Raw genomic sequence first — 15,526 nt, forward strand, 5'->3', positions numbered from 1 at the left:
TCACAAACTCTGCCCGGACAGAGCCCAGCTGTTCCTCTGCAGAACCGCTCTGACTGCGCTCAGCTTGCGGTCCACCCAACAGCGCAGCACCTGGTCGTCAGGGGAAACCAAGACAAACATAGTCAGCTACGTACAGTAGAGTTGTGTTGTGCTGAGCCAAACCAGCGTTGAAGAAGGAGCTGCAGTGCTGACCCCTTCAACATTCACACCAGCTAGGCCACATCACAGCTAGGCCACATCACAGGAGGAGCCCATAGCTAGGCCACATCACAGGAGGAGCCCATAGCTAGGCCACATCACAGGAGGAGCCCATAGTGGGAATGGTGTTTGGATATACAAGCTCGGTATTTGGATATAGGCTCGATATAGACTCGTGAAAAGTCACAGCACAGCTGTTTCTTTCCTCAGGGACTGGTTCATACCTGGGACACCAGGTGAGTGACTCTCTGGACTAACAGTGACATTCATCAATCAAGTCACTACCAGGGGGAGAAGGAAACCAGGAGGCCTTTGGTTAACAAACTAACTGTAAGGGTTTACCTGTTACTAGTGGGATGAACCCCACCCACACCTCGTCTCCAACTACCCCTCTCCCCGAAAGCCTCAGCTCCACACTCTCTGTGTCCGCTTTCAGGAACACCTGGAAGGTGGGGTGGTAGTTTGGCCCGTAGTCCCAGTACACCTTCCAACGCTGAAACATAGTCAAGTGTACAAAGTGCATTTATTAGCTAACGAGGAGAACTCTGGGTGATTCACAGGGCTTTCACACCGGCAGTTCCCAACGCCGGTTCGCGTTCGCGTTCGGAAACCTCCGAACGTTGGCGCTGCCTGGCGAACGATACACTGGTATGAACGCGGGCTCGCCAGACAGCGCCAACGTTCGGAGGTTTCCAAACGCGAACCGGCGTTCGGAACTGCCGGTGTGAAAGCCCTAACAGAGAGCTCTATGTACATCATTTACACTTTTGACAAGGTGCTCTATTTGTAACATATCCCAACCAAGCTATGCCCTATCTTTACTTGATCAGAATGTTGTAAACATGTATTTTGTTTGTCTTGCCCTCTGGTAGCACCTCTGTGTTTTTAATTTTGTTTGTGTGTTTGCTTTTCTGTGTTTTTTGTTGTTGTTGTTGTTGTTTTTCTGTATGTTCCGTTCTGTCTTGCTTTTGTTTAGTTTAGTTTTTTGTTGTTGTTCTTTTTTTAATTTTTAGATTGTGATGTGGGCATCTGTCTGTCTTGTTGGATGTTGTGTTGTCGCTGTGCTCCATGTTCTACCCTCAAGGAAAACAACAAATATATTAATCTTTTTTTTGCATTTGGGCACCCTTAATCATTTGATTGTCCTGTGTCAACCATACATGCATCTTTAGCCAAATATGCCCAGTTTTTCATCAAATCAATTACATTTGCAGTGTGTCCCCAGAAGTCATAGATAAGACCTTCTAAGAACACTGTCATGGAAGGCCACTTTGCCTTGTAAAATCAAGTCAAGAGCTGTGGCTTTTGGGCACACTACCTTGTTTTTCTTTCATGCATTTTTTGGTATCTTATTTTGCCAAAGATACATGCGTAGGCGGACGCAGAAGAAATCCTTCAGGTAATTGAGCAATGACAGTAAGTAAATAATAATGATCATCATTTGTGACATCTGACAAAAACTACAAATACCTCTGGTTGTATCCTTGGTCTCTCCTCCAGATCACAGCAGAGACTGTATGTTCCACCTCGAACCAGAGTGCAGTTAGAACTGACCTCTATGTAAGTGCTCACTGTCTGTTGCTCCTCCATTGACCGGATGTATTGATGGACCTCACTGAGTGGAACGTTCAACGGCAGTACAAGTACGTTCAGAACTGACAGACGGGGGCGCAGTGATCGAAGGAATGGCAGCACCTGCCCCCTGATGGTGAGGAAGGGTATTAACGATCTTATGAGGCCCCATGGAGAGAGGTCTGTGATGTTCACCACAACATGCGTGTCAGTCACCCTCAGCGGTGGCAGAACCTCCACACTGTCACCAACAACATGGGCCACAGACAGGGCCCCACGACCACCTCCTGCAAAACAGCAACATGTCACTCAGACTGTAGAAAGGTGAGGAATACAAATCTCTATAATGCAGCAAGAACATCCTAGTACAACTACTGATGACGTCTACAGTATTCGTAAGCACCATCAAAACAAGCTCAGTGTGAATGCAGCTTAACTTTGCTGCATCAAAGAATGGGTTGGTACAGTAAATATGAAGAGAGAAATGACCCCATGGGAATGGTATGATGTATCGAGGTCACACACAGCTCCAACTAGGAATAATAATAATAATAATAATAACAAAAATTATATAAAAAAAATAATAGACTTATATAGCGCTTTTCTAGACACTCAAAGACGCTTTACAAACTGAAAAAATCGAGTAGTAGTATACAAAGAAACAAGAAAGAAATAGAGAAAGAAAGTATAGGGGTCTAATGAAGGTAGTGCTGGGGACACATGGGAAGGGGAGGGGGAGAGGGTTAACTGGTGAAGGCAAGCTTGAAGAGGTGGGTTTTGAGGGCCTGTTTAAATGTTGGGAGGGTGTTGGCCTGTCTGATGTGGTTGGGGAGGGCGTTCTGGGCGTCTGATGTGGTTGGGCATGGCATGTGGATGTGTCACTTACCAGACAGAATCTCACAGTGTGGGAGGTGTAGCTGTCGGACAGACCCCAGAGGGCAGTCGATGCTGAACAGGGGTCCTGCAGGAAACCGTCCTGTAGAGTACAGGAGACCCTCCTCCCATTGGACAGTTCTGTACAGCACCTCCCCCTCCCCATCCATCAGAAACACCAGACTTGTCAAACGGCACTGGAACAGACCTGCATGGGAGCACTGGAGCCTGGGGGCCACAGGACAACAATCATACTTACAATGGTAAGAACAAGGTTATAACAACTGTATAAAAGACAACGATTAATGTTAGCAGCCAGAGGTACATACCTGTATAAGGTTTCCATACAGTCAGCGGAAGTATCAGGTGTCACCATAGTTGTGATCTAGAGTGCAGAATAAAACACACAAAAAATCAGCAGTCCACAGGTTACATGTCTTGTCAGATGTAAAGTAATTTCCTGTATGTGCAAATATATATGTGACACGTTCTAATGCTTTGGTCCTCATATCGGAATCTGATGTAATGATCGGACTTTTCTTTCTAAATAGTTTGAATACTTTTCCTAATGACACACCGGTAGTCAACTAACGCAGTTTGTTTTGTGAGCCTGCTAACAATGTAAAGTAGAGTTATAGTTAACTAGGTAGCAGTGGGGATTACTCAACCGCATCCATTGCGTTACAGTGTGTTGGCTTGACTAGCGAGTTTGTGTTGTGATGGCTGCATTCTCTTTTTATGCACTGCCAGTTTACATCAGGGACGCAACCTCAGCAAATACCCATCTTTTTAATATTGCCTTTAAATGACTAAATAATTCAATTATGATTATATAATGATTGGAGCACTTTGAGCCGCAACGTTTGCAGGAAAAGCTCTATACAAACAAAAGTAATAATTATTATTCTGACTCACATGTTCCTCTGGTGTCTCTGTAGCAGCACAGTCAGGCTCTGCTGTGGCAGCGTTGGTCTGAGGTAGAAACGTCTGCCTAGTGAACGGGAGTTAAACAGACAGTCAGATGGAAATATATCATATATAAGTATTGCTGCACACTCTATTTTCACAAGAGAAAAACAAGTTCAGTGACGGACACAAAGACAACAACATACTGTAGCATTGAGAGCAGAAGGCTCAAACATGGACTGATATAATTGGGGATTAGTTTCACACTGTGTGTGTGTGTGTGTGTGTGTGTGTGTGTGTGTGTGTGTGTGTGTGTGTGTGTGTGTGTGTGCGTGTGTGTGTGTGTGTTACATGTTCTTAGTAAATAGTGATGATGATTATTGTGGAACGTGTGTGTGTATGTGTGTGTGTGTGTGTGTGTGTGTGTGTGTGTGTGTGTGTGTGTGTGTGTGTGTGTGTGTGTGTGTGTGTGTGTGTGTGTGTGTGTGGGCAGTCATGCCTACCCTCTCCAATCCCAGCTGGACGTTGTTGTCGGACTCAGTGATTCCAACTCATAGTGATGATCAGAGGCTGTTTGTAAGGTGCACATGTTTAAAACATTCAAATATCATATTTCATTACTAAGCACAATTGTGTGTAGTGTTAGGAACAGCTAGGCTAGATGGATATAGAATACATACAGGTTAGACTGTGGTCTATCGACATACCTTCTGCTTTGTTTTTGGTAAGTGTGAATTACATTTGTTATTTACTAAGCTGTGTGTATGCCTTCTAGGCTAGCCAAGCAGGTGTTAGCTTGTTAGCTAGCTAGCTAGCTAGCTTTGTTAGAGAGCTGATGGTGACTTTGTGTGTTGTGTACGAACGTACACAAGTTATTGTGTGTGTGTGTGTGGGTGTGTGTGTGTGTGTGTGTGTGTGTGTGTGTGTGTGTGTTTGAGTCAACCGTAACCATAGCGAGTCTCTGGCTCTCAGAGATGAACTGTCATCTTGAATGAATGAATGAATGAATTAATTAATTAATTAATTAATCTTACCCTCGGCGCCCAGCTGTGGCCCTGATCCAGCCTCAGACGCCTGCTCAGAGCCGTACCCCGTCTCTGGTTTGCTGCCTGCACTCACTGTACAACAACAACAACAACAACAAAGACAGCTTCAAACCACCAGTAGTTAGCAACAGTCCTAGAAACAAAATGTCTGCTATCATCAGGATCATCAGTGGATGTGACTGCTGCCAACATCGTTGCAGTTCAGTGACAGTGTCTCTGATGCATGGACATTATAATGTTGTATAACGTCCATGAGAGGGACAGGGTATATGTATCTTGTTGAATTGCCCACTTGGATAGGAAAGGGACAGGGTGACTATTGTCGATAGTGCAGTGATAAGTGAACATGTAATGGTAAAGAGGTATTTCTTCACAATTCATACTCTGACCGTGGGTGTATCATTAATATACCACGGCTGTCAACCAATCAGATGGTGTTATGACAAGAAACAGTGTTATAATCTGGCATTGCTAGGCTACATTGATTTTAGAAGATAAAAAGTGGACAACAGCTTTCAATGAGGTTGGCCTAGACTAGCATTGAGGGACAAGACAATCAATAATATTGCTTAGGCCTACAGGAAATATAAAAATTGCCCCTGATAACATTCTAATGAAGACAATAATGTCCCTCCATTTTCTGGCTATTAACTGTAGGTAGGTATGGTTGCTTCACAAGTTTGCACGCACATGCACGCACACACACACTTTTGTTACTACCGACTCCTGTTGCTCTAACGTTGGTTGTGCTCCTAACTAGTTTCAGCATCAGTATACATTTCTATTGACCTTCGACTAGCATACTCACAGTTTGAAACAGAAAGGTGCTTGCTCATAATAGCTCCCCTTTTCTCTTCAAGACAAAACACATCTCCACTGTTTACTGCCACCATCTCCTCTATCTTCTCCAGCAGCTCTGTGACCTGAGTGTCATCGCCCATGTTCTTATTGTTGAGGACATGATACCTGTTCCCACATTTCTCAACAAGCCACTGGAGGGCCTTCCCTTCTTTCTCAATGTGCTGCTCAATGGTTGTGCCTCCCAGACGGTCCCCACAGGTGAACAGCACTAATGTGTGACTCCAGACTCCCTCACCGAGAAGCTCCATGTGTTGCTCTGCTGCATTTGTCTCTTCCTCTTTGAATGAATCGTCCCCCCGTATGACCAGGAGGAGAGTGTGAGGTCCTGGAGGACATGCAGACACACTGCACACAATCTCCTGTTTAACCGGCTCAGGAGTTTTCTCTACAGGGAGATTTGCCAACCAGCCTGGAGTGTCGACCACAGTGACCTGCCTCCCTGCTACTTCTCCCTGGCCCTTCACACACTGAACAGTAGTTCTCCTCGGGTCAAACTCTTCTCTGACCAGGATGGTGTTTCCTGCTGAACTCTTCCCTGCTGCTCTGGACCCCAGCAGCACGATCCTCAGCTCTGAGCGACGGTGGGAGTCATCTGGCAGAGAGGGAGAGATAAAACACACAGTATAATGAGTATCTATCTAGAGTATGTAGAGGTGGGAGTGGTGGCTATTCATTGAACACTGAAGGGTATTTAAATGGTCAAATGTATTACTTCAGTTATTCTATTCTTATGTTGTTTGGAGAATGCTCTTGAGAAAATGCTAATCTCCATCCAATGTGGTAAGGATGGTACGGTTAGAGTCTGGCAAGGGAGACAGAGAAAATGCATGCCTTGTATCATAAATTAACAGCTTTAATTTCATGTAGCATGACTTTTACAGCACATGCACAGTTGGCGGCTCCATCTTGTTTAGAGATTTTATTGGGCCCCATTTTCCATATACCAAAACATACCTTTCAACTCAGAGTACTCTACAGCATGATTTTTTTATTGTACCTTGTTTTGTTGTACCTTTATTGTACCTCTGTAACAATGTCTTGCCAGCTGCAGGATTCAAAACCCCCATTGGATTAGTCTATTAGAATTATTATGGTTATTCTGGGGAATTGTAATTGTAATTACATAATGTAATTGCAATTGTCCCACTGCTTGGGACTGCTTTGCAGGAAAATTAACTGTAACCCTTGGCTGTGAGTTTGGTGAACCGTAACCAGAATTTGAATGCACATTGCTCACCTGCGAAATGGCATCATCGAAAACATCCTCAGCTAACTCCTATGCTTTCCTATGGGTTCTGAAACTACTATGACAGTGATCTGATATAAATGTTTCCTTCATAACAGTTAACACTTCTATCTTGAATAATGATTATCTTACCTATGAATGTTCTGTGGATCTCTCTCTGTTTCATCACCTTCATTGACCTCTTTTTTGCTCGCTCTTCTTTTGGTCTTTCCCATACGCCTACTTCTTTCTTCTCTAGTATCTCTCTTTTGATCTCAAAATTGCATCCTCTGTTTCCTGCCACCATCTCCTCTATCTTCTCCAGCAGCTCTGTGACCTGAGTGTCATCACCCCTGTTCTTATTGTTGAGGACATGATACCTGTTCCCACATTTCTCAACAAGCCACTGGAGGGCCTTCCCTTCTGTCTCAATGTGCTGCTCGATGGTTGTGCCTCCCAGACAGTCCCCATTTGTGAACAGCACTGTAGTGTGACTCCAGACTCCCTCGCTGAGAAGCTCCATGTGACCCTCTACTGATCTTCTCTCTTCCTCAATGAATGACCAATCCCCCCGTAAGACCAGGAGGACAGTGTGAGGTCCTGGGGGACACAGAGACACACTGCGCACGATTGTCTGTTGGACCATTTTAGGAGTCTGCTCTACAGCAAGTTTCGGCCACCATCCAGGAGTGTCGACCACAGTGACCTGCCTCCCTGCTACGTTTCCCCGTTTCTTCACACACTGAGCAGTAGCTGTCCCCAGGTCAAACCCCTCTCTGCCCAGGATGGTGTTTCCTGATGAACTCTTGCCTGCTCCTCTCCAGCCCAGCAGCACAATCCTCAGCTCTGAAAGACGGAGGGAGTTACCTAGAAGAGAGAGAGAGAAAACTAAAACTTTTATTCCGACAAACGAAGTGTGTGTGTGTGCGCGTGCGTGCGTGCGTGATGTGTTTGAGAGAGAGAGAGTTCCCATCTAAAACATTGTTTGTATCAGACTGAAAACACATGAAAATTGCACTTGAAAAAAAAACACTTGAAATTGACTTGTTTGTCTACACAGCACAACACAACTATATTGTTGACATTTTCACACAAACCATAACATTTTCACCAACAAAAACTATAAATGAAGCTTGCGTTAGTTCAGTCAGGACACACAGATCTCTGTCAGGCAATAGACCCACAGGTGACAGACAGCTGATTCACACGTATGCAAAACATCCAAACTTAAAATGTATTTCCATTTTTATCATAATGATTAAACCAATGTAAGTTTCCTGACTGGACTTCATAAAACCCTACTGAATTATGTCAAGTGTTACTTCAGTTGATATACTACATGCTACACAGGATCTCAATAACCTGAAGCAGAGACTGAAGTAAACTCACCCATACGCGATTGGACGGTCTCTCTCTGTTCCTGCACCTTCATCAGTCTCTGTTTGGCTCTTGTTTCCTCTGCTCTTGTTCTCGCTTCTGTCTTCTCCAGTATCTTTCTCTTTATCTCATAATGGCCTTTGTTTCCTGCTACCATCTCCTCTATCTTCTTCAGCAGCGGTGTGACCTGAATGCTACCAACCTTGTTGCTATTGTCCAAGACATGATACCTGTTCCCACATTTCCCAACAAGCCACTGGAGGGCCTCTCCTTCCCTCTCAATGTGTTCCTCAATGGTTGAGTATGTAAAAGAGTCCCCAAAGGTGAACAGCACTATAGTACAGCTCCAGACTCCCTTACAGAGAAGCTTCATGTGTTCCTCTACTGATCTTCTGTATTCCTCAGTGATTGAAACATCCCCCGGTATGACCAGGAGGAGAGTGTGAGGTCCTGGGGGACACAGAGACACACTGCGCACGATCCCCTGTTTAACCAGCTCAGGAGTCTGCTCTAGAACATCCCAGCCTGCAGTGTCGACCACAGTGACCTGCCTCCCTGCTACTTCTCCCTGTCTCTTCATGCACTGAGCAGTTCTCCTCAGGTCAAACGCCTCTCTGCCCAGGATGGTGTTTCCTGCTGAACTTCTCCCTGCTCCTCTATACCCTAACAGCACAATCCTCAACTCTGAGAGATGGAGGGAGTCATCTGGCAGAGAGAGAGAGAGAAAGTGAGATAGGGAGAGAGTGAGTGAGGTCATATTTAGAATTAAGTTTGTACTGTATCTTACAGACAGGCACATTGTTCTTGAAATGTTCTGTTGTTTACATTTCACACCCAAAACCACTTCTATCTGTGTAACAAACACAATAACAATAAATAACCACTGACTCTAGTATCACGGTAGCTGGCATATACTACATGTCATACAGTTGAACAAGCCCAAGACCTGCAGAGACTGAAATAAACTCACCTTTTAGTGATCTGAGGGCGTTTCGCTGTTCCGGCACTTTCATCAGTTTCTGTTTGTCTCTCTCTTCCATCTCATAATGGCCTCCTCTGTTTCCTGCCACCATCTCCTCTATCCTCTCCAGCAGCTCTGTGACCTGAGTGCCATCACCCCTTTTCATATTGTTGAGGACATGATACCTGTTCCCACATTTCTCAACAAGCCACTGGAGGGCCTTCCCTTCATTCTCTATATACTGCTCAATGGTTGTGTCTCCTAGCTTGTCACCACAGGTGAACAGCACTATAGCGTGACTCCAGACTCCCTCACTGAGAAGCTCCAGGTGTTCCTTGACTGATCTTCTGTGTTCCTCAGTGAATGAATAATACCACTGATGGACCAGGAGGAGAGTGTGAGGTCCTGGAGGACACAGAGACACACTGCGCATGATCTCCTGTTTAACCCGCTCAGGAGTCTTCTCTACAGGGTCATCCCAGCACCAGCCTGGAGTGTCGACCACAGTGACCTGCCTCCCTGCTACCTGTGCCTGTCTCTTCACACACTGAGTAGCTGTCCCCAGGTCAAACTCCTCTCTGCTCAGAATGGTGTTTCCTGCTGAACTCTTCCCTGCTCCTGTGTACCCCAACAGCACGATCCTCAACTCTGAAAGATGGAGGGAGTCACCTAGTTGAGAGAGAGAGAGAGAGAGAGAGAGAAAGAGAGAGAGAAATAAATTGTATTCACAGCATACAAAAACGTGTGTGTGTGTGTGTGTGTGTGTGTGTGTGTGTGTGCGTGTGCCATGCTGTATTCTGACTAGTGTCATCTTAGCTGGTTTATACAGCATATCAAAAGTTGAAGAACCTCAAGACTTAAAGCAGTCTAAAATAAACTCACCCATTAGTGATCTGAGGGCCTCTCTCTGTTCTTGCTGCAGTCTCTGTTTCTTTCTCTGTTCCTTTGCTCTCATTCTCTCTTCCTCCGCCCTCCTTCTCTCTTCCTCCGCCCTCTGTTTCTCTTCCTCCGCCCTCTGTTTCTCTTCCTTGGCCCTTCTTTCCTCTTCCCTCTCTTTTATCTTCTCTAGTATCTCATTCTTTATCTTATAATGGCCTCCTCTGTTTCCTGCCACCATCTCCTCGATCTTCTCCAGCAGCTCTGTGACCTGAGTGCCATCACCCATGTTCTCATTGTTGAGGACATGATACCTGTTCCCACATTTCTCAACAAGCCACTGGAGGGCCTTCCCTTCTGTCTCAATGTGCTGCTCGATGGTTGCGTCTCCCAGACAGTTGGTGTGTGTGAACAGCACTGTAGTGTGACTCCAGACTCCCTTACTGAGAAGCTCCAGGTGTTCTTCTGCTGATCTTCTGTGTTCCTCAGTAAATGACTTATTCTCCCCTATGACCAGGAGGAGTGCGTGAGGTCCTGGAGGACACAGAAACACACTGCGTACAATCTCCCATTTAACCGGCTCAGAAGTTGCCTTTGCAGGTTCATTCGCCCACCAGCCTGGAGTGTTGACCACAGTGACCTGCCTCCCTGCTACTTCTCCCTGTCTCTTCACACTCTGGGCATCAGTTCTCCTCAGGTCAAACTCTTTTCCGCCCAGGATGGTGTTTCCGGATGGACTCTTCCCTGCTCCTCTCCACCCCAGCAGCACAATCCTAAGCTTTGAGAGATGGATGGAGTCACCTGAGAGAGAGAGAGAGAGAGAGAGAGAGAGAGAGAGAGAGAGAGAGAGAGAGAGAGAGAAGCAGGGGGGAGAGCGGGAGAGAGAGAGAGAAAGTGAGTGTGTTTTTGTGTGTGTGTGTATGTGTGTGTGTGTTTTAGTGAATGAGTATTCCCTCATTCACGTATGTTAGAGCATACCAGGGTGCAAATGCCTATAGCGACTACCGGGGTGCAGATGCCCATAGCGACCACCGGGGTGCAGATGCCGATAGCGACCACCAGGGGCGGACTGGGATAAAACCGCTACCTAATCGCTGTCACCAACAAGCTCAAGTTGAAGAAGTCAGACCCACAAAACCAGCGACAGAAGAAAGTGGACGTTGCAAAACTCCAAAGTATCCAAAGAAAAACAAGGAGTTTGTGTTGAAACACTAGATGCTGCCTCTGAAATGTAAGAACCCACCATAAACAGCAAGTGGGATGCTATCAAGACCATATACTCTGAAACAGCACAAAAGCCCTAGGCTTCAAACAGAAAGGGGCCAAAGAACACTAACATTTGGCGTCCTATAAAAACAAGGACAGAGAGGTGAAGAGGAGCGCCAGGAGAGACAAGAGGGTCTTTGTTGAAACCTGGCAAGCGACGACGAGAAGGCTGCAGCCTATGGAAATCTGGGCACAGTGCACAAGATCACCAAGCGACTATGCGGCAAATGTACAAGCCAAACTACCCAGGTTAGGGACAAGAATGGCAACATCTGTACATCAGAGTGGGAGCAAGCAGACAGATGGGCTCAACACTTCCAGGAAGTGCTCAACACCACCCCTTAGCCAGAACATACCAGCCAACACCATAACAACAGACGATATCCTGGAGATCAACATCAGCCCCCCCCCGACTCTGCTGAGGTTAGAACCGCCATCCAAACCCTAAAGGGTGGCAAGGCATGTGGCATAGACGCTATTCATGCTGAGATGCTGAAGGCTGACATTCCCACATCAACACGAGTTCTGACGGACCTCTTCCAAAACATCTGGAACAGTAATACCATCGCTGAAGACTGGTCCAAAAGTCTTATTGTCAAACTCCGACCACTGGCGAGGAATCACCCTTCTATCTATTATCCAAGCAAGGTGTTCTGCAGAGTCCTTCTCAACAGGATGGAGACAGACATTGACACCAGGCCTTGACAGGAGCAAGCAGGCTTCAGGAAGGGAAGAGGATGGACGGACCAGATCTTCACTCTGCGTAACATCATAGAGCAGTGCTTAGAATGGAACACACCCCTCTACATCAACTTTGTAGACTTCAGGAAGGCCTTTGACAGTGTCCACCGAAACACTCTCTGGAAGATAATGCTCTCCTGTGGAATACCACCAAAGATCATCACAATCATAAAAACATTCTATGAACATTTTGAGTGCAGTGTCATCATGGGCAATACCCTCTCTGAGTGGTTTTCCATGCAGTCCAGAGTGAGACAGGGGTGCATCATCTTTCCTATCCTCTTCCTTGTTAACATCACAATCCACACCACAGCAGACAGACCTAGAGGCATCCAGTGGACGCTGTTCTCCCAGCTGGAATCTTGACTTTGCCGACAATCTTGCTCTCCGTTCAACCAACCACTCCAACATATTGGCTAAAACTGACAGGCTCAACAACTTTGCCAGACTGGTTGGACTCAGCATCAACACCTCCAAAATGCAAGTGATGTTTGTAAACTCCATCCCCACATTACCCATCCTTGTGAATGGGGAACCACTTGAGTTTGTGGAAGATTTCACCTACCTGGGCAGCCTCATCAGTAATCGACATCGACGGGATCCAAAAACACATTAAAGCAAGGGTGCCTTCTCCCAACTCCATTCCATCTGGAGGTCCAAGCAATACAGTCTTAAAACAAAGATGCTCTTGTATAACAGCAATGTCAAGTCTGTTCTGCTCTAGGGTTCAGAGAGCTGGCGAGTGGTCAAAGCAGACACGAGGAGAGTGGAAGATAAAACCAGGGAGGCCCAAAACCACCTGGTGCAGAACTGAGACACAAGAGCTGGAACAGATGAACCTGTCACGGGGAGAGGCGCAGCATGCTGCCAAGGGCTGAATGCAACGGAGAGAGCTCATTGAAGCCTTATGTCCCATAGGGGAGGAAGAGGAGGAGAGAGCTCATTGAAGCCTTATGTCCCATAGGGGAGGAAGAGGAGGAGTAAGTGAGTATGTCACATTGGTGAGTAATCCCAAGACCCGAAGCAGAGACTGAAATAAACTTACCCAGTGATCTGAGGGTCTCTCTCTGTTCCTGCACCTTCATCTGTCTCTGTTTCGCTCTCTCTTCCAGTGCCTTCTTTTCTACCTTCTTCTCCAGCATCTCTCTCCATAGCTCATAATGGCCTCCTCTGTTTTCTGCCACCATCTCGTCTATCTTCTCCAGCAGCTCTGTGACCTGAGTGCCATCACCTCTGTTCTCATTGTTGAGGACATGATACCTGTTCCCACATTTCTCAACAAGCCACTGGAGGGCCTTCCCTTCACTCTCAATGTGCTGCTCAATGGTTGTGTCTCCTAGCTTGTCACCAAAGGTGAACAGCACTATAGCGTGACTCCAGACTCCCTCACTGAGAAGCTCCAGGTGTTCCTTGACTGATCTTCTGTCTTCCTCAGTGAATGAAACACCCACATCTGTGACCAGGAGGAGAGTGTGAGGTCCTGGGGGACACAGAGACACACTGCGCACGATCTCCTGCTTAACCAGCTCAGGAGTCTGCTCCATAGGGAGGTTCAACCACCAGCCTGGAGTGTCTATCACGATGACCTGCCTCCCTGCTACTTCTCCCTGTCTCTTCACACACTGAGCAGCTGTCCACAGGTCAAACTGTTGTCTGCGCAGGATGGTGTTTCCTGCTGAACTCTTCCTAGCTGCTACGTTCCCCAGCAGCACAATCCTCAGCTCTGAGAGATGGAGGCATCCACCTGTCAGAGAGAGAGAGAGATAGAGAGAGAACAATTCCTTGTATTTATTTATTACAAATGTGAGTTTGATGTCTGATTGTGTGTGTGTGAGTGTGTGTGTGTGTGTGTGTGTGTGTGTGTGTGTGTGTGTGTGTGTGGGTGTGTGTGTGTGGGTGTGTGTGTGCATGTATGTGTATGTATGTGTTTAAGAGAGAGTTCCAGTTTAACATTGTTTTTTTTATCTGACTACTGTTCAGCAGAAACCACATATTAATTCTTAATTCACATGAAATGGCCTGTTTGTCTATAAATATTTAGTTGACATTTCACACAAACCATAATATGTGTTAATCTTTGTCATGAACACAATAACACTAAATAAGCTGTATTATAACTAGTGTAACTGTAGTTGGCGTATACAGCATGCTATACAGTTAAATAATCCCAAGACCAGTGTTGCCAGAGTGGGTGTATTCCCGCCCAATTGGGTTACTTATGATCACACTGGGCGGCTTTTAGACTGTGGTTAGGCTGGAAAACAATCCCATCTGGCAACACTGCCCAAGACCTGAAGCAGAGTTAACTCACCCATTAGTGATCTGAGGGTCTCTCTCTGTTCCTGCACCTTCATCAGTCTCTGTTTCACTCTCTCTTCCTCTGCTCTCTTTCTCGCTGCTATCTTCTCTAGTATCTCTCTCTCAATCTCATAATGGCCTCTTCTGTTTCTGATCTCCTCTATCTTTACCAGAAGCTCTGTGACCTGACCCTCATTGTTGAGGACATGATACCTGTTCCCACATTTCTCAACAAGCCACTGGAGGGCATTCCCTTCTCTTTCAATGTGCTGCTCAATGGTTGTGTCTTCCAGACAGTCCACACAGGTGAACAACAATATAATGTGACTCCAGACACTCTCACTAAAAAGCTTTAAGTGTTTCTCTACTGAACTTCTGTGTTCCTCAGTGAATGAATCATCCAGATCTATGACCAGGAGAAGAGTGTGAGGTCCTGGGGGACACAGAGACACACTGTGCACAATCTCCTGTTCAACCAGCTCAGGAGTCTCCTCTACGGGATACCAGCCTGGAGTGTCGACCACAGTGACCTGCCTCCCTGCTACTTCTCCCTGTCTCTTCACACACTGAACAGTAGTTCTCCTCGGGTCAAACTCTTCTCTGCCCAGGACGGTGTTTCCTGCTGAACTCTTCCCTGCTGCTCTGGACCCCAGCAGCACGATCCTCAGCAGAACGAGATGACGGGAGGCGCCTGTGAAGTATGAAATAAACTCCATAATCACTATGAAATCATATAGTAAGTAAGTAAGTAAGTAAGTAAAGCTTTATTTATATAGCACCTTTCATACAAGAAATGCAGCTCAAAGTGCTTTACAACAGGAATGAGAACATAAAGTTAATATAAAAACATACACTACCGTTCGAAAGTTTGCGGTCACCCAGACAATTTCGTGTTTTCCATGAAAACTCACACTTTTATTTATCAAATGAGTTGCAAAATTAATAGAAAATATAGTCAAGACATTGACAAGGTTAGAAATAATGATTTTTATTTGAAATAATAATTTTGTCCTTCAAACTTTTGCTTTCGTCAAAGAATGCTTCCTTTGCAGCAATTACAGCATTGCAGACCTTTGGCATTCTAGCTGTTAATTTGTTGAGGTAATCTGAAGAAATGTCACCCCACGCTTCCTGAAGCACCTCCCACAAGTTGGATTGGCTTGATGGGCACTTCTTGCGTACCATACGGTCAAGCTGCTCCCACCACAGCTCAATGGGGTTGAGATCTGGTGACTCCGCTGGCCACTCCATTACAGACAGAATACTAGCTTCCTGCTTCTTCCCTAAATAGTTCTTGCATAATTTGGAGGTGTGCTTTGGGTCATT

At 45.9% G+C, this 15,526-nt stretch overlaps 1 protein-coding gene across 1 annotated transcript; it reads right to left on the reverse strand.

Moving 5' to 3' along the window:
• LOC308154425 (uncharacterized protein) lies at window positions 1-14,916 on the reverse strand (the record flags this gene model as incomplete). The annotated part of the gene is made up of 13 exons (XM_080527587.1): window positions 1-90; window positions 548-691; window positions 1,987-2,057; window positions 2,657-2,871; window positions 3,559-3,634; window positions 4,584-4,667; window positions 5,473-6,048; window positions 6,835-7,527; window positions 8,071-8,763; window positions 9,029-9,688; window positions 9,902-10,696; window positions 12,948-13,646; window positions 14,214-14,916. 13 exons carry the CDS (start codon window positions 14,914-14,916, stop codon window positions 1-3), a joined length of 5,499 nt encoding a protein of 1,832 aa, XP_080383713.1.
• Window positions 14,917-15,526: the final 610 nt, after the last annotated feature.

This window comes from Nansenia antarctica (assembly GCF_963989245.1).
Source record: "Nansenia antarctica genome assembly, chromosome: 3".
Lineage (NCBI taxonomy): Eukaryota > Metazoa > Chordata > Actinopteri > Argentiniformes > Microstomatidae > Nansenia > Nansenia antarctica.